Genomic DNA, 25,890 nt, shown 5'->3' with positions numbered 1-25,890 from the left:
GTTTGTACGTGTGAGATACACCGTATTATAACATTTTTCCTATTCAGCTATTCAATATACACCCTTTTGGAGTGTAAGAAAATTAAATTACGGCATAGTCTGTATCGGTACGTGTGAGATACACCTTTTAAATTTGTTTGGCGCATCTCCTTCTACCGCCGAGGATTGCAGGGCGCTTCAGTTTGCCTCCTGTTCCCAACTCCTCCTACTCCTCTTCCTCATCCTGCCTTTAGGGTACAAAAAATTGTAATCGGGGCCTAGTCTGTGTTTGTACGTGTGAGATACACCGTATTATAAAGTTTTTCCTATTCCGCTATTCAATATACACCCTTTTGGAGTGTAAGAAAATTAAATTATGGCATAGTCTGTATCGGTACATGTGAGATACACCTTTTAAATTTGTTTGGCGCATCTCCTTCCACCTCCAAGGATTGCAGGGCGCTTCAGTTTGCCTCCTGTTCCCAACTCCTCCTACTCCTCTTCCTCATCCTCCCTTTAGGGTACAAACATTTTTAATCGGGGCCTAGTCTGTGTTTGTACGTGCGAGATACACAGTTTTTTTATCCTTTTTCCTATTCCGCTATTCAATATACACCCTTTTGGGGTAAAAAACATTAAATTGCGGCATAGTTTGCATATTTGACTGTCAGATACACCCGTGCGATACTGTTGTTGTTTTGTTCCGCTATTCAATAAACACCTTTCTAGGGCAAGATCATAAATTACAGAAATATGAGGAGACCGTCAAATAGGGGCCGTGGCCTGGGTCGTGGTGCTGCTGGTAGAGCTCCTGTTGCAAGGAGAGGATGTGGTCGATCTGTGCCAGCTACACGCACAAGTGAAACACCTTCCTCAAGTGTGAGTAGGCGACAGAACCTGCAGCAGTATTTGGTAGGGCATAATGCGCCTCTAGACGTGATGAGGCCTGAAGAAGTACAGGCGATAGTAGATTGGGTTGCTGACAGTGCCTCCAGTTCCTTCACATTGTCTCCCACCCAGTCTACTGCAGAAAGGTCAGAGTTGGCACCTGCAGCCAATGTCCAACCGTCTTTCACCTCACCCCCTTGGAAATCAGGCAAGCAGTCTGAGCCCCAAGCCATACAGCAGTCTCTTCTTCTTTTTGAGGACTCTGTTAGCAGGGTTTCCCAGGGCCATCCACCTAGCCCTGCCCCAGAAGTGGAAGAGATTGAGTGCAGCGATGCCCAACCACTTATTTCTCAAGATGAGTACATGCAAGGACCATCGCAGCACGTCTCCGATGATGACGAAATGCAGATGCCAACTGCTGCGGCGTTCAGAATTGTGGAAACCGACAAGGAGGGCAGGGGTGAAGACTGGGTGGAAGATGATGTGGAGGACGATGAGGTCCTCGACCCCACATGGAATGAACGTCATGCAGGTGACCTGAGTAGTTTGGAGGAAGAGGCGGTGGTCGCACAGAGCCACCAGCACAGCAGAAGAGGGAGCAGGGTGCAGAAGCGGAGCCACTACGCCTGTTACTGCCCAATGCAGCAAGGGAACGAGCGCACCAAAGCCAGCTCAAAAGAGTTCTCTAGCGTGGAAGTTCTTTAGAAAATGTGCTGATGACAGGACACGAGTGGTTTGCACCCTGTGCAATCAGAGCCTGAAGCGAGGCATAAACCTTCTCAACCTGAGCACAACCTGCATGATCAGGCATCTAAGTGCAAAGCACGAGCTGCAGTGGAGTAGACACCTTCAAAACCAAGAAACGTCTCTGGCTCATCCTGCTTCCTCTTCTGCTGCAGTCTCGGCCGCTCCAGCCACATCTGTAGTGATACCGGCACCTGCCACCCCGCAAACAGAGGATCTGTCAGCAACACCACCACCTGGGTCATCAACCATCTCCACAATGTCCCGTGGAAGCGTTCAGCTTTCCATCTCCCAAACACTTGAGAGGAAGAGGAAGTACCCCCCTACCCACCCGCGATCCCTGGCCCTGAATGCCAGCATTTCAAAATTCTTGGCCTTTGAAATACTGTCATTCCGTCTGGTGGAGACGCACAGTTTTAAAAACCTTATGTCGGTGGCTGTATCACAGTACGTCGTGCCCAGCCGCCACTACTTTTCCAGGCAAGCCATCCCTTCCCTGCACAACCAAGTGGGGGAAAAAGTCAGGTGTGCACTGCGCAACGCCATCTGTGGCAAGGTCCACCTAACTACCGATACGTGGACCAGTAAGCACGGTCAGGGGCGTTATATCTCCCTAACGGCACACTGGGTAAATGCAGTGGTGGATGGGCCTGAGGCGGATAGCAATTTGGCGCATGTCCTTCCACCACCGAGGATTGCAGGGCGCTTCAGTTTGCCTCCTGTTCCTAACTCCTCCTACTCCGCTTCCTCATCCTCTACCGCCTCCTCATCCGGACAGCGTAACACCTTCACCACCAACTTCAGCACGGCCAGGGGTAAACAACAGCAGGCAGTTTTAAAACTTGCCTGTTTGGGGGAAAAACCACACACCGCGCAGGAGTTGTGGAGGAGCATGGAACAGCAGACAAATGAGTGGTTGCTGCCAGCGAGCCTCAAGCCCGGGCTGGTGGTGTGCGATAATGGGCGAAATCTCATAGCAGCTCTGGGCCTAGCCGGTTTGACGCACATCCCTTGCCTGGCGCATGTGCTGAATTTGGTGGTGCAGAGGTTCCTTAAAAACTACCCCGATATGTCAGAGCTGCTGCAGAAAGTGCGGGCCGTCTGTGCGCACTTTCGGCGTTCTCACCCTGCTGCTGCTCGCCTGTCAGCGCTGGAGCGTAACTTCGGCCTTCCCGCTCACCGCCTCATATGTGACGTGCCCACAAGGTGGAACTCCACCTTGCACATGCTGGAAAGACTGTGCGAGCAGCAGCAGGCCATAGTGGAGTTTCAGCTGCAGCACGCACGCATGAGTCGCTCTGCGGAACAGCACCACTTCACCACCAATAACTGGGCCTCCATGCAAGACCTGTGTGCCTTGTTGCGCTGTTTTGAGTACTCCACCAACATGGCCAGTGCCGATGACGCCGTTGTCAGTTTAACTATCCCACTTCTATGCCTCCTTGAAAAAACAATTCGGCGATGATGGAAGAGGATGTGGCACTGGATGAGGAGGAGGAGGAGGAGGAGGAGGATGAAGAGGTAACATTTCCAAGGCTTTCAGGGCAGTCATTCACAAGGGGCTCCGAGGGTGGGTTCCTGCACACACAAACGCCAGGGACACAATTGTCCAGCAGGGGCACAGTTCTGGAGGATGAGGAGGATGAGGAGGAGGAGCTGGAGGAGGAGATGGAACCATGTTCATAGCAGGGTGGCACCCAGACCAGCTCATGGCCATCACTGGTGCGTGGCTGGGGGGATACAGAGGACACGGACGATACACCTCCCACAGAGGACAGCCTTTCGTTGCCTCTGGGCAGCCTGGCACACATGAGCGATTACATGCTGCAGTGTCTCCACAACAACCGCCGAGTTGCCCACATTCTAACTTGTGCTGATTACTGGGTGGCCACGCTGCTGGATCCCCGTTACAAGGACAGCGTACCATCCTTAATTCACTCACTGGAGCGCGATCGCAAGATGCGCGAGTAGAAGGGCACGCTGGTAGACGCGATGCTGCTGGCATTCCCACCTGACAGCGGGACCACAGTGGAAGCACAAGGCAGAGGAGGAGGAGGAGGAAGAGGTCGCCAACGCAACCAGGGCACCGCCAGCACCTCAGAAGGCAGGGTTAGCATGGCCGAAATGTGGAAAAGCTTTGTCAGCACACCACAACAAACAGCAGCACCAGCAGCTCATATGGAACGTCTTAGCAGGAGGCAGCATTTCACCAACATGGTGGAGCAGTATGTGTGCACACGCCTAGACGTACTAAATGAGGGGTCTGCCCCCTTCAACTTCTGGGTCTCCAAGTTGGGCACATGGCCTGAGCTTGCCCTTTACGCCTTGGAGGTGCTGGCGTGCCCTGCAGCCAGTGTATTATCTGAACGGGTATTTAGCACGGCTGGGGGCGTTATCACAGACAAGCGCAGCCGCCTGTCCAGAGACAATGTGGACAAGCTCACGTTCATTAAAATGAACCAGGCATGGATCCCACGGGACTTTTCCGTACCTTGTGCAGAATAGCGATGGATACCGACCTTACCCAGCCATTGTTCTATTTTTGCTCTTTCTCACTCTTTTGGGGTGTACCCTCATTTAAAATTTCTGAAAAGAAGCAGTGTTGGCTACTTCGTCCTCCTCAGGGCCAGATTAACGTAGGGGCTATTGGAGCTGCAGCTCCAGGCCCCTACCTTTATATAGGCCCCGGGTTGGCCATATTCACTGTTACCGCTCTTCTGTCACTTGTAAACACAGAAGTCTGGCTTCTATGCTCGCTTCCCCAGGCAGCTCCCTCAGAACCTCCCACACAGCACGAAGGCCGGACAAGGAGGGACAGTTGCCGATGCATGGATGTGTTTATGGGCTTCAGAGACAGCATCCCATGTTGAATTAGGTATGCATGGCTGCACCCTTCCTCCTCTGGGTGCATGCCAAGGCACGGCCCTTAAGGCCCTTCAAAATCCTCAGCACCAAGCCCATGATGCTCTTAATCCGGCCCTGGTCCTCCTCCACCGCCGCTTCCACCTACACCGCCCATAGGTGTGCGCAGCCTATTGCATTAGGGTGTGCACCCCAAAGTTTAAATACACATGCATGTGTTTGCCTACATGTACATGGCCCCGATACATTACTCTCCCTGCTGGCAAAGTGAAATAGAGCAGAGCAGGTCCGAGGGAGAACTTTCCCATCTCCTCACTGGCAAACAAAGCGATAATGCTATGTGCCCTAGGTGATTAGGGTGTGCCCAGGCCCTGTGTGCACGCCTATGAGACCGCCACATCCACCACCACCTCAACCTCCCTCCTACTCCATATGGGCCTCATCCTTCAGAGATGAAGAACATTGTTTTATTTTTCTGTTATTTCCCTATCCACATTTGTTTGCAGAGCACTTACCATGCTCTTAACTACGTTTTGCTGCCATTTGCAGAACTCTAGCCCTTTCCATTGGTGTTTTAGAGCCATTTTAGTGCCTGAAAGTTCGGGTCCCCATTGACTTCAATGGGGTTCGGTGTCCGGGAAAAGTTCGGCAATAGTCCGGGACACGGACCCGGACTTTTTATTAAAGTTCGGCCGAACCCGCCGAACACGGACATCCAGGTGTCCGTTCAACTCTACTAAAGAGACATAACAAATGAACCTCCAGGGAATGGTTACAAGAAATTACGGTATATGAAGAAGTTACAAAAATATGTGACAAAAAATAACAGATTTTAATTAAACACAAAAATATCAAATTCAAACACAAATGAATCAAAAGACAGGAACTTCCCACCATCACCAATAAAAAAGACAACGTTGTCTTAAAACCACAAAGGTACACCGGACGCCACACTCTCACATAAACAGTTAAATTAGATCATATACTGTATATTCTCTCTTGCAGAGCAAACAGAGAAACATAATTCCTCGGAGGCTCATTTTATATGGCTCTTTAGACTACTCTTAGGGTTTGCCACTTTTTCATATGCATATATACATTAAACGCTGTAGGGGCCCGCTCTTACCCAGTTGGTCATTCACACTCACCAACACTTTTAAAGTGACAGTGCACCACCTAAAGAAGGGACCAACCAAAAGCTGGCAAATGTTAACTATTAGCTTGCAATGTATTGTTCACCATCTTCAGAGTATACCCCATGTACTAGGAAAGCATACTCTTACCCGCTGCTGGGGTTGTATGCATAGCATGCATGCATGAACCCTTTTCTTCTGAGTTAGTTGGTGCAGATCTAGAGACTCCAGTTGCACCTGTTATATTTCAGTTTAGCTTTGCTATAGTCTTTTGAGTGCCAGTTAGTGAATCATTGACCGTTTATTTCTTATATTGATCCTAAGTCTGTATTATTGTCTGTTTATTAATTTATGCCTTGCATTTGCCATAATATAATTACTTAATTTAACACCAAGTGGTTTGTGGCCTAATTCCTGTGAATTCCTAAAGATGGTAGCATATTAACTCTTAAGTCCACAGGTATAAACGGCTTTTAGTCTACAGCCAAATGTGTTAGTAGGGACAAAGCAGTTAGGAGAGTTGTGGCAGAACAGAGAACCCGTCATCATCAGTAGCTTCTGCGGGGGTAAGCACTACACCTATGTTGGCAGTAAAGTGGGTTTGCGCCCTATTTACTGTTGGTTGAGGATCTGGAATGTTTATCAAAAAAATATTCCTTAAAATAAAAATTAAAAGTAATATATCCCCTGCCCACACGTTACACGATATAGGATAAATAATATGTCTAAGTAAAGACCAGTCGCAGCTACTTTCAAACATAAAACATCAAATTAAATACACAACTCAAATCCCATATGGATTCTAAAGTAAAAGTATTAGTAGCGCAGACAAAAAATGTTCAGTCCAATATTCATAGAGTAGATGCTCCAAGAGTAGGTTCATGTAGTAAAGATCACTAAAGAAAGCCAATCCACCAGACAGGAAAAAACACCGTGCAGCCAGAATCCTCAGAAAGCTATTTGTATCCACCGTTGTGAAAATCAGTGAGAATGGCAACTCACCGGAACAAATTGCCCACCCACTTTCATAGGTAAGGCTCACACACTTAGAAATGCTGTCATCCAAACTGGCTCAGATCCAGTGTTCTCCCTGTGGCAGCTAATGACCCCAATGATCCTCGTGCTCCTTTAATCCCTTCTCACCAGATCGTCCATGGACCAGGATGACTCGACAGGGAAAAGAGATAGAAAGGCACGCACTAGTGTGATAACGTTTTAAGCTTCACATTTATTCAACCCAAACTCAAATGTAAATCCACTCACAGACAAATTAAAATGCAGCGCAGTAAATAGTATGCTCTCACTACATAGGGTCCATTCGCGGACAGTGACGGTACCTCTCACCCTCTCCACGTTGGTGTCAGGCAACTCCGATCACTCCGCTCGTGTCCCCCAGTACTTCTGGACGCCGTGAGGTTCGCGTTTCGTCATTTCCGACTTTGTGAAAGGGCGTGAACTCACGGCGCGGCATCCTGGTACTTGTAGGAAAATACTCACACAGCTGATGCATCAATATCACGTAGACCGCCCATCATGCAAATTAAGCGGACGGCCGCCACAACGATCACATCCAATCAACCACAATAGTGGGACGGAGAGACCGAGGCGTCAATAGATAGATGTCAGCAGGGAAGCACGAACCTTACGCCGTGATCTCATTGACAAGATTAACCCTTGCTATTAAATATTGCCACTAATAAAATACATCATCAAATAAGCCTATGTAATAGAATGCATCATCAAATAAGACTCTGTGTGAATATCCTAATAGCACCGCAAACTACTATCTATATAATAGAAGACAATAATTTGACTATGTATATAACCATTATACAATAATTAGTGCATCATACAGTATGAACCGTGCTTTCACACAAAGGCATTAAAACCCACACAATAAGCCATGGTGATTAATCAATACCTCCCTCAATTCAAAGTTTAATATATAAATATATATATATATATATATATATATATATATAAATATCAGAAATTTTAAAATCCATATAAATATCATTCAAAAATAAAACCATAGTTAGCTTAATTTAAAATTTCCTAAAATTCTAAATATAAAAATTTAAAATTTATAATAATTTATAGACAAGGATCACTCGGGCAGTGACATCAAAACCCTGCAAATAATCTATAGTAGCTTAAAAACAGGCAAGTATTAGTAGAGAAGATCAGACTGAAGACCACCAACTGTTAATCAGGAACCCACTAGTGGTCACTGATAAAACAGTTGAGGTCCAGTTCAATATTTAATCCTTTGGGATCTAAGGCCTGGGTGAGATAAATCTATTTGGTCTCACACTTGGATAACTCTCTCACCCAGTTAGCACCTGAAATGTTTGTTAAAAGCAGAGAAAACTACAGTTTTGCTACATGGAGAAGCAGGTGCATAAACACTAAAACTGGTGCACACAGAATCTGGTGCAGCTGTGCATAGTAATAAGCTTCTAACTTCAGCTTGCTCAATTAGGCTTTGGCCATAAAATCTAAAAGGTGATTGGTTACTATGCACTGCTTCAATAAATTATGTGTGTACCAGTTTTAGTATATCTCCCCCAGTGTGTCTGTCTGCACTTACCAGGCCGACACCTGAAGATATAGTTGATACAGGAGCAGTTTGTTAGCACTGTTGTGTTCAGGAGAGAGAGACTGTGTTCTATTAGGCTTACAGCCGGTGAAGCTGGTGGTGGGCTGCTTTATTACCAAAAGGCTATATAATTACTTTGAATACTGCATGATGCTAAAACCTGTGTGGGAATCCTGCTGTAAGCAACCTTTCCTTTTAAATTAAAGTAGGCAAAGAAAGCCCTAAAACATACTTTACTAGCTAGACTGAAGTTCACAAAAAGAGCTACACTTGAGCTGAACCTTACAATACCAACACAAGTGGAGCCTGCAGACACACATGGGATGGGAAAACTGTAATATATATGGCATACAACCTGCAAAGTATGTGTTGGCCTATTCTTAAAGGCCAACATTTTAATCATTTGACAGCAATACACAAAGTATTTTCCGCTAACATGAGAAAATGTGCATCTGTCACACATCAGGTCCTGTGTTCATTTGCTGGTAAGCTTGAAGTGTTAGGGTCTTTAAGAAGCCTTTAATGCTTTCCACAATTTCTATTTCATTTTAAAGGGACTAAGTAAAATCAACCGAATTGAATAGGAATAAACTCAGGCATGTTTGGATCCTAGTCTGAACCCACCTGAGCCATCCTGCCAGAAAGCTGTCACTGTACAGAGCCAATCATCCTAGAGGTATTCCCAGCCTCTAAGCCACATGCATACAAGGACCAATGGACCATCTATACGTGTGGCTGCAGGGCAGGTAATGCCTTGGCTTTGGACTAAGATCTAAACACGCCTAAATTCATCCCTCCAGATAAATTGGAAACTTGATCTACTAAGCTAGAATGATCTTCACTGGTCAAAATGACAGTTTTTTTTTTAAAGAAACTATAGTTTAAAATAACATTCACGCAAGTGAACATTAGGATACTTATGGCACATTTGTTAAAACTTGGAGTTGAGATTTTTGCATTTAAATGACTGAAAAATGTTTAAAGAAAATGTAAAGTGTTGTTGCTTTCCTTTTAATTTGGTCTTGCAGATTTCTCTCACCTAATACAGTGACAAAAGCCTCATCTGAGCCTGGTACAATTCTGTCTGGAAGATCTAACAACATTTCTGTGTGGATGCTGTCACCTGTAAGGATGAAACAAGAACAAAACACTAATTTAGTATTTAGGTTGTTCTATCTTTAGCAACCAATCAAAAGGCAGCTTTTAGCTGAAATGCAGCAGACTAGTATTAAAGCTGATTTTTAATGATTAAAGTTGATGATAAGCAACATTGTTCGTCACTATATTAATAAAGCCTAACTCAGGCTATAATGTGTTTCTTTAGCTTAGGGTAGAGTGGGGAACAAGTAAAAATTCTGTTAATTTTTTATTTTTCTTGTTTTAGATCCAATTGGCTAGATTGTCCCTGACTTTCTGTTCCTGTGATGCCCATACAAGATTTGGTGGTGCAGTTGTAGATGGGACAGGAAGGCGGGGGGCTTCTGTACTAAAACGTGCTTTTGCCTGTGTCCCTATATGGTTATACTATATACCAGTGTTTCTCAACTCCGGTCCTCAGGGCACACTAACAGGCCAGGTTTGCAAGAAAACTGAAATACATCACAGGTGATATCATTTGCTGCTCAGTGATTGCAGTCTTCTAGTCGGCATCTCCCCAAGGTAATACTAAAAATTTGGCCTGTTAGTGTGCCCTGAGGACCGGAGTTGAAAAACACTGCTATATACTGCTCCAACCCCAAATATACAGCAGCCAGCAACAACAAATGACAATTTGTGAAGACAATGGAAAAGCAAAAATTGTCAGCGCTGTTAGATTGTGTTATAAAGTGCAATGGTGCTAATGCATATAAATATATGCTAACCAAAAAATAAAGTGCATACACTATGTGCAAAATCACGTAATTACAGTGCAGTAATGTGCAGCTTATAAAGTTTCTAAATACTTCAATACATAAAGTGCAAAATTGCATAAGAACCACAAAATTACTGCAGTACTAGGCAATAAAGTGCAAAATAAATATGGACCACAAAATCATAAAAACATATATATATAAAAAATATATAAAAATGCAAAAGTGATAAAGTGGCTGATGCTGTTAATGTGAAATGCTCATCATAGCATAAAGTCCACAAATTCCACCATATACATTCAGGTCCATAAATATTGGGACATTGACACAATTCTAATCTTTTGGGCTCTATACACCACCACAATTGATTTTAAATGAAACAAGATGTGCTTTAACTGCAGACTTTCAGCTTTAATTTGAGGGTATTTACATCCAAATCAGGTGAACGGTGTAGGAATTACAACCGTTTTTATATGTGCCTCACACTTTTTAAAGGGACCAAAAGTAATGGGACAGATTAACAATCATAAATCAAACTTTCACTTTTTAATACTTGGTTGCAAATCCTTTGCAGTCAAATACAGCCTGAAGTCTCGAATGCATAGACATCACCAGATGCTGGGTTTCATCCCTGGTGATGCTCTGCCAGGCCTCTACTGCAACTGTCCTCAGTTCCTGCTTGTTCTTGGGACATTTTCCCTTCAGTTTTGTCTTCAGCAAGTGAAATGCATGCTCAATCAGATTCAGGTCAGGTAATTGACTTGGCCATTGCATAACATTCCACTTCTTTCCCTTAAAAAACTCTCTGGTTGCTTTTGCAGAATGCTTCAGGTCATTGTCCATCTGCACTGTGAAGCGCCATCCAATGATTTGAAGCATTTGGCTGAATATGAGAAGATAATATTGCCCAAAACACTTCAGAATTCATCCTACTGCTTTTTTCAGCAGTCACATCATCAATAAATACAAGAGAACCAGTTCCATTGGCAGCCATACATGCCCACACCATGACACTACCACCACCATGCTTCACTGATGAGGTGGTATGCTTTGGATCATGAGCAGTTCCTTTCCATCTCCATACTCTTCTCTTCCCATCACTCTGGTGCAAGTTGATCTTGGTCTCATCTGTCCATAGGATGTTGTTCCAGAACTGTGAAGGCTTTTTAGATGTTGTTTGGCAAACTCTAATCTGGCCTTCCTGTTTTTGAGGCTCGCCAATGGTTTACATCTTGTGGTGAACCCTCTGTATTCACCCTGGTGAAATCTTCTCTTGATTGTTGACTTTGACGCACATACACCTACCTCCTGGAGAGTGTTCTTGATCTAGCCAACTGTTGTGAAGGGTGTTTTCTTCACCGGGGAAAGAATTCTTCGGTCATCAACAACAGTTGTTTTCTGTGGTCTTCTGGGTCTCACCGGTGTGTTCTTTCTTTTTAAGGATGTTCCAAACATTTGATTTGGCCACACCTAATGTTTTTGCGATCTCTCTGATGGTTTTGTTTTTTCAGCCTAATGATGGCTTGCTTCACTGATAGTGACAGCTCTTTGGATCTCATATTGAGAGTTGACAGCAACAGATTCCAAATGCAAATAGCGCACTTGAAATGAACTCTGGACCTTTTATCTGCTCCTTGTAAATGGGATAATGAGTGACTAAACACACACCTGGCCATGGAACAGCTGAGCAGCCAATTGTCCCATTACTTTTGGTCCCTTAAAAAGTGGGAGGCACATATACAAACTGTTTTAATTCCTACACCTTTCACCTGATTTGGATGTAAATACCTTCAAATTAAAGCTGAAGATCTGCAGTTAAAGCACATCTTTTTTTTTTCATTTCAAATTCATTGTGGTGGTGTATAGAGCCAAAACGAGTAGAACTGTGTCGATGTCCCAATATTTATGGACCTGACTGTATATCGTTTTGTTTATCCTATTTTTGGTGCGTTAGACTGGAGAGTCCCCCCCCTGTTTATATATCAAAATGCTAACATTTCCTGTGGGTATTTTCCATTCACGGAGTCCTGGATCCTGGTTGGTTTATTACAACTCTGAGAGAGGCTTGGTCTCTTCTGTGTATGTTGAAAACGAGGCATCCTGTGGGTGGTTTGAAAGAACGTTTCCACAGTGAGGCTTGGCCTACCTGAAACCATCTAGTGCTTTCTGAAAACACAACCAGAATGAGGATTAGAACTCAAGCCTCAGCGCCATCTTGGATACACAGGAAGTGCAGGGATCTGTATTCAGTGATTAGCTTTACTGATCTAATTGGGGGTTTCTGTCCCCAGGTTACGGCATTCAAAGTTAGACACCCCAGATGATGTCTACTTAGACGAAACGCGTCGGGTCTACTGCTAATGCCGTGTTTTATCTACTTGTACAAGCGCTATACCATCAAGTCTGTGTAAGTGTGTTTCTTCTTTTTTACTATTAAATGTTTTTTTAAAAGATACACACTATGTCAGCTTTTTATTTTTTGAGCGTCCAGAAGAGGATTTCTTGCTGCTCTTACTGCTAGTGGCTATAGTATTCCATAACAGTGGATGACATTGAAGGATTGAGCCATTGATCTTTGGATGTATTACTGATATGAAACCTATATATTTCTTAGAAGTCTGAATTACCCAAAAGGTGTATACTTTATTGGGTCCACTACATCTGGTAAGCCTTCATTACAGTTGTCCTGTTGGTGGTGGTCAAGCACCTGAATTCACAATAGAATACTTATCAGCACCTTTGCACATCTATAGTGGAATTTGTGGACTTTATGCTATGATGAGCATTTCACATTAACCGCATCAGCCACTTTATCACCTATGCACTTTTATATATTTTTTATATATATGTTTTTATGATTTTGTGGTCCATATCTAAATTTGGACTTTATTGCCTAGTACTACAGTAAATTTGTAGTTCTTATGCAATTTTGCACTTTATGCATTGAAGTATTTAGATACTTTATAAGTTGCACATTTCAGCACTGTAATTACGCGATTTTGCACATAGCTTATGCCCTTTATTTTTTGGTTAGCATATATTTGTATGCTTTAGCACCATTGCACTTTATAACACAATCTAACAGCGCTGCAAATTTTTGCTTTTCCTTTGCCTGCGTCCCTGTTGAATAGGTTCTTATCAATTGACAGGAAATGGGGTAAAAACTCCCAAATAGACATAGATAGCATTAAAAACCCTTTGGAGGTCGATACTCTTTTATGATCTATCCAAAAACAAAAGCTTTGGTGGAAGTTGGGCTTTAAGCAAGTCAATAAATGTTGATTTTACACAGTAGTTCCTTACCCGATGGACAGAGTAGTGATGCCTGTATCTTTTCCTCTAGAAGTCCAGATGGCTGGAGAAAAAAAGAGAACATTCCAGAATTACCAGGACTGTAATTTATAGCTTAACAAAAAAAGAGAAAGAAAGAAAAAGAAATAAGGTTCATTACATCTATATCATTATATACAGTCTTGGATCCGTCCCTGGCTACATTATTATATTTGCTCCACATCACCCTTTCTGTGATAGAAGATGTTGCTCAGAGACTATAAAAGTCACACAGAGTTCACAAATCAGTATCTTGCTGTTATTTTTTTTTTTTTTTTCGTTTTTAGCTGAGGGGTGATGGATAGGTTTTTAGATATAGAAGAAAAACTCTTTAAAGAGAAAATATAATGGTCTATTGCCAATTATAACATGTATTATTTAATAAACCAGTGATTTATAATTTTTGCAATTATTTTTACATCATCTATATTTTACAAATAAAAATGTATTCCAGAGGACATCAATTAAGTTTACAACTCATACTTGGCTTTCTAAAATATAAGCCTAACATAGCATGCTTGGAATTACTCTGTGTGTAGTGGCATCAGTCAAATAGGTCTGTCAGACCTAAAGAAAACATGTCAGGAGAGATACATGGAGGTCATTGCTGTGCTCTTCTAAAAAATGCTAGTTTTCTGCCTGTCTTGGTGACCCACATACTTCAATACTTTAATCAGGCGTGTTGCTAGCAGTGGTCAGGAGTAAAGTAACATAGAACCCATCGAACAGAGTCCACTAGCTAAGAGTAAAAGTATTGTACAGCCCAACATACAGGGTGCAGAATATGTAATATGCAACGCAGTGTACAGAGTGCAGGGTCAGAATTATGTAAAACACAGAATGCAGGGGTCAGGAGTATATAACATACAGAGTGCAGGAGTATGTAACTTACAGTGTGAGGATCAGGAGTATGTAAAGTATAGGGACTTGGAGCATGTAACCTACAGAGTGCAGGGGTTAGGAGTATGCAACATATAGGGGATGATTTACTAAAACCAGAGAGTGCAAAATCTGGTGCAATTCTGCATATAAACAGTTTTCAAGTTATTTTTGTCAAAGCCTAATTGAACAAGCTTAAGTTAGAAACTGGCTGGGTACCATGCACAGCTGCACCAGGTTTTGCGTTTTCCAGTCTTAGTAAATCAACCCAATAGAGTAAAGAGGTCGGGTATATGTGTTGTATAGAGTGCAGGGATCAGGAGTGGTAAACATACAGAGTGCTAGTGACACCAATCAGTGCCATCTTAAGAGCATTAAATGGCCCCGGGCAATGCAGTGCACTGGGGCCCTGCCTACACAATCACCCACAAGAATAAAAATGCAAAGTATCGATTAGGCGATATTTATTGGTACTGCAGTGCCAGGCTAATGACAGCTTCCAAGTTTGGCGGCTGGGTCTGGTGAACACACGCATGGACAGGAGTAAGACTCGACTGTCCTGTGTGTGCCCATTCCCGTGGAGGTGGGCAGGCATTCCTGTAGTTGTGGGCTCCCCCTCCACGGCCCAAGTGGCCTGACAGCAGTGCAGGGCCAACAGGCGCTTGCAACCTGCTAATTTTGGCGACAGAATGCACACGGGAATCAGGACTAATGTTTGGCTGGGGTTGGGTCGATGGGCAGGTGGGGCCCCCTGGGCAAGTGGGGCCCCCGGGCAACTGCCCAGCATGCCCATTCAGTAAGATGGCCCTGACATCAATGACTAAGCCACTGACCTTGAACAATATGTACATGAGGACTTTTGTTTCTTGCTCAGACTTCAATTATTTATTTTATTATTCTGAATCAATGGGAGTCAAAGCCCTGAAGCTAGTGGGTTGGTATAGCAGCCAATCAAGTATTTTCAGAAAATATCCACTATGGCAGCACCCATGTTTCTTTTCACACGTTATGTTGGATTGGGATTCGGGCAGTTCAGCAGGGGCCGGACGAATTTTGATCCATGTATAGGCACCCTTGGTTGTACACAAGTCAGTCTATGGATCAACGTGTAAAACCAGCCTATCAGATTCTTCCCTAAAGATTACTGGTGCCAGCTATAGCTGGCAACACTAATCATTGTGTTCTGCTAACAGGAAAGGCTCCCTGCTCGCAGAACACAATAGCATTTCAGGAGGGATTCCCCCATCAACAATGACTGTTTTGATGGGGGAATCAAGCAATTTTATTTCCTTCCAAAAAATTGTATAATCTTTGGCCCTGGGTGCGGCCCTTCCCTTTGAGGTATATTGCAGCATGTGTAATCTAATCACACTGCTGTTTTCACTTCCAGTAGGTTGGTATTTTAGGTGCTTACTGATTGCAAGCGTTGAATAAGATATTTTTCTAAGCAACATTTAATGCTTATAAACCTAAAATATGTTTTTTTTTTTTTTTCCAAATAAACCTAAAATATGTTATACAGAAAACACATATTTCCTTTAATGAATACTTAACCAGGGACAAAAAAAAGAACACATTTCAACTGAAAATGATATTTGTTATAAATAAAATGTATTTAAAGCTGAGCTCAAAGCAAGTACCTACACTCATACATAAGAACTGTATATCCTGAGATAAGCACGACTTTACCACACTACATAGGGCAAAAGTTTTTTCATTACTGCAGCTAACCACTTCAAGACTCTTCCTGCCCAGGCCATTTCTTAGATTTCAAAACTATCACACACTTTGAATGGCAACTAGTCATGCAACGCTGTACCCAAATACATTTTTTATCTGTTTTTTTAAACAGATATAGCTTTTTTATGGTAGTATTTAGGCACCACTGTTTTTTCATTTTTTTGCTATAGAAAGGAAAAAAGACAGAAATTTTGAAAAACATTTTTTTTTTAGTTTGTGTTAAAAACTTTGCAAATGAATAATCTTTCTATACAAATGTAAGCCAAAAGGAATTTTACATTTATTTGGTAAAAACCCCCCCCAAAAAAACAAATGTTGCGTGACAGGTATATAAACTGTAGTGTATATACAGTGTGTGTATATATATATATACACAGTGTATATATACAGTGCCTAGCGAAAGTATTCGGCCCCCTTGAACTTTTTGACCTTTTGCCACATTTCAGGCTTCAAACATAAAGATATAAAACTGTAATTGTTTGTGAAGAATCAACAACAAGTGGGACACAATCATGAAGTGGAAGGAAATTTATTGTATATTTCAAACTTTTTTAACAAATAAAAAACTGAAAAATTGGGCGTGCAAAATTATTCAGCCCCCTTAAGTTAATACTTTGTAGCGCCACCTTTTGCTGCGATTACAGCTGTAAGTCGCTTGGGGTATGTCTCTAGCAGTTTTGCACATCGAGAGACTGAACTTTTTGCCCATTCCTCCTTGCAAAACAGCTCGAGCTCAGTGAGGTTGGATGGAGAGCGTTTGTGAACAGCATTTCAGTTCTTTCTACAGATTCTTGATTGGATTCAGGTCTGGACTTTGACTTGGCCATTCTAACACCTGGATATGTTTATTTGTGAACCATTCCATTGTAGATTTTGCTTTATGTTTTGGATCATTGTCTTGTTGGAAGACAAATCTCCGTCCCAGTCTCAGGTCTTTTGCAGACTCCATCAGGTTTTCTTCCAGAATGGTCCTGCATTTGGCTCCATCCATCTTCCCATCAATTTTAACCATCTTCCCTGTCTCTGCTGAAGAAAAGAAGGCCCAAACCACGATGCTGCCACCACCATGTTTGACAGTGGGGATGGTGTGTTCAGGGTGATGAGCTGTGTTGCTTTTACGCCAAACATAACGTTTTGCATTGTTGCCAAAAAGTTCGATTTTGGTTTCATCTGACCAGAGCACCTTCTTCCACATGTTTGGTGTGTCTCCCAGGTGGCTTGTGGTCAACTTTAAACGACACTTTTTATGGATATCTTTAAGAAATGGCTTTCTTCTTGCCACTCTTCCATAAAGGCCAGATTTGTGCAGTATACGACTGATTGTTGTCCTATGGACATAGTCTCCCACCTCAGCTGTAGATCTCTGCAGTTCATCCAGAGTGATCATGGGCCTCTTGGCTGCATCTCTGATCAGTCTTCTCCTTGTATGAGCTGAAAGTTTAGAGGGACGGCCAGGTGAGATTTGCAGTGGTCTGATACTCCTTCCATTTCAATATTATCGCTTGCACAGTGCTCCTTGGGATGTTTAAAGCTTGGGAAATCTTTTTGTATCCAAATCCGGCTTTAAACTTCTCCACAACAGTATCTCGGACCTGCCTGGTGTGTTCCTTGTTCTTCATGATGCTCTCTGCGCTTTAAACAGACCTCTGAGACTATCACAGTGCCGGTGCACTTATACGGAGACTTGATTACACACAGGTGGATCTCGCTCCCCCCCCCCATTATCTGACCTGCATGCCCGGATAAGGATCTTTTATGGATTTTAGGGGTGGGGGACCCCCCGCTATTTTTTTTACATTTTGGCGCTGGGTTCCCCTTAAAATCCATACCAGACCCGAAGGGCCCGATATGGACTGGGGGAGGGGGGGGCCCATGCCGTTTCTTTCTTTTTTTTAAATAGCCAGGTACCAGCAATTGTAACCATGAGTCAATTTAAATGTGATTTGACAGTTTTTTTTTTCTTTAGAAATGTAATGTTTGCTGCAGCATGTGTAAGACTAAGGGGACCTCCCAGGCACTATATTTAAAGGATTTTTTTATTTTTATTGTTTCACTTGAAGTGCTGCCGCAAAAATGACATTTCTGAAGAAAAAAAAAAAGCATGAAATTACACGCCCCCCCCCCCCCTCAGTCCATACCAGGCCCTCTGTTCAGGACTTTAAGGGGAAAAAGTAAAAGTTAACAAAAAAAAAAAAAATGGGAGTGGGGTCCCCCCTAAGATTTATACCAGAGCCTTATCCAAGCATGAAGCCCGGCAGGTCAGGAAGGGGGAGGGGATAAGTGAGTGCCGCACCCCCCGAACCATACCAGGCAACATGCCCTCAACGTGGCTATGCCCCCCACACCAAAGCACCTTGCCCTCTTCCCAACAACCATGGGCTGTGGTTGTCGGGGGCTGCGGGCAGGGGACTTCTTGGAATCTGGAAGCCCCCTTTAACAAGGGGGCCCCCAGATCCCGGCCCCCCTGAATATGTGAATATGTATCGGGTACCGTACCCATTCAGCAAAAAAGGGTAAAAAAAAATTAAGACACACACATTTTGGACAAATCCTTTAATAAAAAATAAACAGTGTCCCCCGATGAAGATCAATTTAATGATGTATTATTGAATACAAATCTGCATTCATTTTCAAGCTCTATCTGAAGTAAAACAAGGTTTTAAAAACATGTCCTGTATTTATTCAAATACATAAAACATACTGCTAAAGTAACTAAAAGTCTGGATGTCAACAAAGGCACAGAGGGAAATGAAGTGGGGAAGTCAATATAAGCACTGATTTACATAGGTGCGGCTTTGAAATTGTGCTATTTCAGTACGATTTCAAAGCTGAACATCAGTGAAATTTGCACTGCCAATTTTGCGACTTTATTTAACAGAGGTTTATGCAAGTTGCAAGGAAATCGGTAAAAAGTAGTGCAGGAACCTTTTCATAACTGCTACGACATGACTCACAGCTATATGAACAATTTCTTTGCTGGCAATGGTGTGTAACTTGTAATGCGATTTGGAACTGTCAAACCGTATGACAAGTCGCACCAATGTGAACGGGGAGAATGGTTATAATGGCTTGCGTAATGGCCTATTGTATAGATGTAGCACCCTACAAGGTAGGTGCTAGGCAAAAGTATAGTGGGCCTTGGCTGCATAACAGCAGGGCCCTGATTTTCAGCTGGGCTGTCATGTCTCCCAGGTGTTGCCATTGAGAGCAGAGTCTCCCAACTGGCTTCATGAGAGGGTTCTTATTGGGCAGTGGAGGAAACCCAATCAGTGGCACATTCAGGCCTGTATCTACCCCAGGAAGGCAGATTCTGCCGCACAGCATTCTGTGAGTGGGTATAAGTTTGAGGGGAGCGCATGATGCAGCGTCTTTGGCGGGAAGCAGAGTCCCAGGAGAGAGAGTACGGCTGTCTCTCCTCCTATCAGAAGGATCGGGGTCTCGGCGGCTTGCCTGATGGTACAGAGAGAGCTGAGCTGCAGAGAGGATCCAGTGTGCCGGGGACCAGCAGAGTTGAGGGGCCCAGTTTCAGGAAAGCATTCCAAGTTCATGAGTACTGTCACTGCCCCTGGGGGTTCAAGGGATCCAGGAGCTAGCTAGCGGTAAAGGGGGTGCCTAGTGAGAGGACCCTGAAGTGTCAGAGGGGATGTCTAGTGAGAGGACCCTGAAGTGCAGAGGGGGTGCCTAGTAGAGGACCCTGAAAGTGTAATGGGGCGCCAGCGGTTGGGCCCTGAAGAGTTAATGTGTACAGTGTGCAGTGTACAGTGTTGAGAGTTGCAGCAGCACAAGCAGTTACAAAGAGCTACCACAGAACTTTTGAGCTTTACAGAGTGTCAAGAGTCAAGTCTCAATGCAGTCCAGGATGTTTTGAGTTAACCAGAGGGTTACAAGTCAAGTTCTAGCACAGTTCAGTAATAAAGCATTTTTCAAGCGCCAGTAAGCGTTCGTCGGCATCCAGCTGGCGTCAAGACAGCGCTAACAGACATTTTTCTGCAAAGTGTCCCAGTTGTACCTAGTTGAGCCAGAGGAGTATCCCACTCATTCCCTTCTCCTATCCCTATTTTCAAATAAACAAAACAAACCAAAGATGCAGGAATGGTCATTGGCTCCAATCTCACACTTGGGTATTCTGCTTAAATGGGCTGAAGGTGTCACCGGTAACAATGGCAGACCCATATCAGGCCCAATGCCTGGAAAACCTGCTACATATACTGTATGTCACCAAACTGAAGCGAAACAAGCAACTTTAAACAATCATTATATGGGATTGAAGGGACCTATTCCTAGTTACCTTTACAAATACTGTTTTTTCAATATTATCTTCTTGGTAGTCTTGGTAGTCTTTGCCTAGGTTGGAAGGTTGATCTGTGCACTTCCCTTTAAGTTGAAATGAACCACTGCTTACACGGACTTTCAAGTTTCCTTAACAACAAAAAAACACCAAAAAAGTAAAAAAAAAAAAAAAAAAAATTGTAATAAAGACTTCCTTCTGAAAATGCTAGCAAACTTAAAGCATGCAAAAAGTTAAAGCCTAACTTCAGGGAAATGTGAACATTTTTAATTGCAGCGAGGCTGTGCCGGTTCCGTTTCAAAAGCCGCTTTATGAATTGACTTACCTCCTTAGACACAGTCTGCCTGGACAGCTGACTTGGCACTATCCACAAGCAGCTTAACTCTTCAGTAAAACACAGGAGTTAAATCCAATGCAGTTTTACAAATCTAAACAGTGCAGCGCTTAAATGAACAAAGTGTTACTAAACACAAAAATAGTAACTAACAAATTATTAAAGCGGAGTTCCACCCTGGATTTTTTTTTTTTTTAAATACCCCCGGGACAGTCAGGGCTAGTGCATTCCACAATGGCTAGCCTCTGATCTGTCCCGGGTTGCACTTACCTGTTAGGACAAATACTTACCTTGAAAACGTCTTGTCCAGCGCTGCCATCTCAGATGTGGGCAGCTTGAAGCCAGCGAGATCCCCTTCGGCGTCTTCTTCCGCCTTCTTCGGTCCCACGATGCCCTGCGCCGGCCCCGCCGTCACTTCCGGTGCGCGCGCGTCATCCCTCCACAGCTTCTGGGCATGCCCAGAAGCTGTTTAGAAGGGGATGACGCGCGCGACCCGGAACTGACGTCGGGGCCGGTGCAGGCGCAATGATTCCTGGGAGCGATGACGTTCAGCTCCCAGGAATCATTGCAGAGCCAGGAAGTGACGACGGGCCCACGGCCGAGGAAGGAGGAAGAAGGAAGTAAGGTAAGTATATTTTCGCTACGAGGTAAGTAAAAAAAAATAAAAAAATATGCAATTATCCATTTCTTTTTCAGGTGACCCGGAGCGAGAAGATGGAGGTAAGTATTAAATTAGGGTGGAACTCCAGGTTATCAGTGCCACAGTGTTAGTGAATGACAACATTAATGCAGGACTTAAAGAGGAGCTCCAGTCCCCCCCTCCCAAAAGAAACAAAAACAAAGAAAAGTCGGTAGCTACAAATACCTGGAGGAGGGAGGAGAAATTAAATGAAAGAATGCACCACATAGTGTAAAATCATAAAACCAAGCTAGTTTAATGATAAAGAGTGCACTCACATAGTTAAACTGATGTAAAAGTATGAAAAATGCCAGGAGATATGCTTCTTCCAGAAACTAAAATGGCCAACTGCGCATGCGTGGTAGCGCATGTGTGTGGCTCTGTCCTACGTGTTTTGTTGCATAGGACATAATCAATGTACGCTAATTAAACTAGCTTGTTTTTTATTATTTTATTTTTATTACACTATGTGGAGCATTCTTTCATTCCATGTTCATAACTTTGTTTCTTGACCCTGCATGAGAGTCTGGAGTGTAGCGGTACCGTTGCTAACCACAGAGGCAGCTGTGGGCAGTATTCCTCTGGCTTTGATGCTTGGAGGTCTTCTGAGAGGATTGTTCCATAACCGGTGATTCTTATTGTTGTAAACAAAGCATACATGGACCATTCTTATTAGGGGGGCACATACATTCTGGTAAGCCTAGCATGACAGCGGATGGTGATGCCTTGGCTATCTTATGATTTACAACGTCCAATCACGGCATGTTGGACTGCAAATCTTGACTCACAATTTGAATCCTCCTTGTTTGGACTTTTTGGCCGCTTGTTTAATTTCATTTTTAGTCACATATTCATTTTGACATTTGCTAAAACTGTGATATTGATTACTTATTTGTAATCATTTATGTTATTTACTATTTAAGTTGGATTTTACTTTTGTGTAGCTGTATACTAGACTACTTTGGTATCAGTCCCTGGTATAAATACTGAAGCCTACAAAGGGCAGAAAGGGCAGAAATGGGACTTTGTGATACCCTCAAAGTGTGAAAAAATAAACAAAATATAAAATCACATGTTTATTGAGAATATTATTAAAAATAACCCCCATAGCCCCATAAAGCCTTGGGGAATCATATACTACATACACATTATTACAAATTGAAGATAAAAAATATGTTACATCATATCCAAACATAACATTTGGAATAAACATTCAAAGAAAACACGTGCAAAGTGTGATCTTAAAGGAAAGCTCTTTTGGCCATACTTCTCTTGTGTGTCACGGGAGTGCATTTAGTTATGGCCTTCTGTGACCTAAAAATATTACATTCCATTTACCAGTTAAATGTAACAGATGCGGTTTCATGAGCACCTTCTATTGTTGGAGTATCTAGGACTTAAGGCCTAAGTGTAGCAAAAAAAAGGAAAATTAGCAGCACAAAGGATATAATGTACAGCCAGTAGGATGCGTCCCTTGTGCTGAATCCTCTCCTGTTAGTAAAAGTACTCTTCTATCCATGCCATGCCATGAACTATGGGGCTGTCACTGGCTCTCATCAAGAGCAGTACTTTCATTTCTGAGAGAAGGTTCAATTTTACAGAAGTTATGACTGATTCAGCCCCTCAAGCTAAACTTTATCTAAAGTATTGCTTTTGCATGGTCTGACCCTTTACATTTATGTAACTCAGCATCAATACTTATCATTCCCTCTAGAAATAATTACAATTCCAGTCTAAACATCCTTCCCCAAGACAAAATTTCAGTTTTTACTTCCTCTTCATTTTCACAATATCTCATCAAGATGAAATTTAACTTTTTTTTATAGCAGACATGAAGTCACTGGTGACTAACTCACCTAAATTAGAGGCAGTCACATTCCAGGTGAAGCTGGTTGACTCTTCTGCACAGATACACTTTGTGTATTTCTTGCTTTCGAGTGCTGAGCGATCCCCCAGACCAGACAGTGAGGCAAACACCTGAACCCCATGAGAGGGGAACAAAGAGAAAGAGCAGAGGGATTCCTGATACATTCTATATTGAGGTGCTTTTTAATAAACACTTAAAATATTTATACAAGGCCACTAACCAAGGTGCACAAATTCATAGCAGTTAGAAGTCATCCTTCAGCCCCAGTTCACACCTGGTGTGGCTTTGAAGTCATGCTACTTCCCTGTGATTTCAAAGCTGCCGATCAGTGTGACTTCATGTCTGGCTTGCCGACATCTGTGCGATGTCATACACAGGTCTTAATGCAAGTTGCATATGAAATTGCACGAAAATAATGCTGGAATTCGACTCACGCCACTCTGATTTGAATGGTCCTACAGCAGCAAAGAGGGTGCAATTTGTCATGCGACTTTAATCTGACAAGTCGCACCCGTTGTGAATGGGGGCTCATTGTTTGGCCTGCTCTAAAAAAATGTAACTTAGCTGATAGCTTTAGAGTTTTGTATTTTGCAAGTTAACATTGGTCATTGCATTTGACTCAAATGCATTTACCTGCATGAATGGGTAAAATATCAGACCACTACATAATTTGAGGTTAAATTGCCAAAACAGCTGTTAACTGGCAAAACCAGGCTCCCATACAAAGGAAGAGGTGGCCATTTCCCAACTTCTACTTAAATGTGTGTGTGTGATGTTGCTGACGTATTCTGCCCTGCACTTACCACCTCTTTTGACGTCTACTTATAAAAAGAATTTGCGGTGTGAATGCAAGAAGCATTTTCACAGTCGTCAAATATAATTGTCTTAATTGTCTTGTCTCTATGCCTTATATGTTTATTTTCTATGATCATCAGCTCAGTCTAGTGAATAAAAATATAACAACTTAAAATTGAGACAAGTACCCAACATAAATAAGTGAATTAAGTTGTGTACAATATATATAGTTCAATAGTCCTATATGAGTCCTAAAAAATAGTGACAAATATAAGTGTCCGGAACTCAAAAATTCTTGATCACAAAAACTGCTGAAAAACTTCTGTGAATCAATCCAGTAGCCCATACAAAATTCCAGATTGTTAAATCACTCCTGTTCCGAGAAACAGCCACTAGATACACAAACTGCTTATAAGATAAAGGTATATCAAGTGCCTGATTCAAAGTTGTATGCTCCCAGGATCCTCAGTATGATAGACCTCTGGATATTCCAACCTCAGAGCTCAGCAAACGTGGACCATGTGCATGAAAAAAATGATACAAAATTCCATAGCGTGACACTGTATGGTTGTTAAAGGTGCATATATCCCTAATGTGCAACCAATGGTGAAGTTTGCACCTTAAGTGCAATCCACTAAATGAAAATAAAGTGTTGGAGTGAAAGAGAAAAACCTCCACCAATCCTACAAACTGCTTACCAGACATGCAAATGAGTGTAGCCAAAGGGAATTGCACAAAACAATTGTGTGCCAAACTTCAATCAAAGAAGCGACCATCACCACATGCACAAGCTGCTTACCAGATGCATACACTTAAGTGCCAGTATAAATAACACTTTGCTTCAGGGAATAAACCCAGTGGCAGGTGATCCTATGGTGTGCCCAACCTTCAGTCAAGAGCGTGTCCACCACCGACATACAAAAGCTCCTTACCAGATTTACACAGTAAAAAGGCAATCTCCGATGTCAGCGCACTCAAGATCAACAGGTCCCAATATGGAGGGGTATTGCCTCCAAACGATATCCCCAGCAGGCATCAAATCACAGGTTCATATAAAAGAAAATAGGTGCCCCATAGTGTAAAACCATAAACATTTATTTAGCAAACAAAGAAAGCGACTTACAAACATCAGAAATTTAGGAGCGTTTGATTGAATGAGCCGCCGGCCGGTTGGTCGAAAACGTCATATCTGATAAAAAGTACGTCGGTCGCGGCGTGCTGACGTCACCTACAAGAGATACGAGATTGAGGAGGGGCGGAAGAGTCGACCGGCCGGTGGCTCATTTAATCAAACGCTCTTAAATTTCTGATGTTTGTAAGTTGCTTTCTTTGTTTGCTAAATAAATGTTTATAGTTTTACACTATGGGGCACCTATTTTCTTTTATATGAACCTGTGATTTGATGCCTGCTGGGGATATCGTTTGGAGGCAATACCCCTCCATATTGGGACCTGTTGATCTTGAGTGCGCTGACATCGGAGATTGCCTTTTTACTGTGTACATCTGGTAAGGAGCTTTTGTATGTCGGTGGTGGACACGCTCTTGACTGAAGGTTGGGCACACCATAGGATCACCTGCCACTGGGTTTATTCCCTGAAGCAAAGTGTTATTTATACTGGCACTTAAGTGTATGCATCTGGTAAGCAGCTTGTGCATGTGGTGATGGTCGCTTCTTTGATTGAAGTTTGGCACACAATTGTTTTGTGCAATTCCCTTTGGCTACACTCATTTGCATGTCTGGTAAGCAGTTTGTAGGATTGGTGGAGGTTTTTCTCTTTCACTATATAGGATATATGCACCTTTAACAACCATACAGTGTCACGCTATGGAATATTGTATCATTTTTTTCATGCACATGGTCCACGTTTGCTGAGCTCTGAGGTTGGAATATCCAGAGGTCTATCATACTGAGGATCCTGGGAG

The 25,890-nt window shown here is 42.9% G+C and overlaps 1 protein-coding gene across 1 annotated transcript in view; it reads right to left on the bottom strand.

Annotated features, from left to right (window-relative positions):
• The window catches only part of LOC309564235 (alpha-2-macroglobulin-like protein 1), a 351,540-nt gene that overhangs the window by 80,229 nt on the left and 245,421 nt on the right, over positions 1-25,890 (bottom strand). Inside the window, exons 20-23 of the mRNA XM_082268861.1 lie at positions 23,162-23,282; positions 20,293-20,423; positions 13,359-13,410; positions 9,245-9,328 (exon numbers count right to left, since the gene is read on the bottom strand). Coding sequence (XP_082124987.1) covers positions 9,245-9,328; positions 13,359-13,410; positions 20,293-20,423; positions 23,162-23,282 — 388 coding nt within the window. The remainder of the gene's footprint in view (positions 1-9,244; positions 9,329-13,358; positions 13,411-20,292; positions 20,424-23,161; positions 23,283-25,890) is intronic.

The sequence above is a fragment of the Pelophylax lessonae genome, assembly GCF_965119305.1.
Source record: "Pelophylax lessonae genome assembly, chromosome: 9".
NCBI lineage: Eukaryota > Metazoa > Chordata > Amphibia > Anura > Ranidae > Pelophylax > Pelophylax lessonae.
This window is presented reverse-complemented; position numbering and strand designations above follow the sequence as displayed.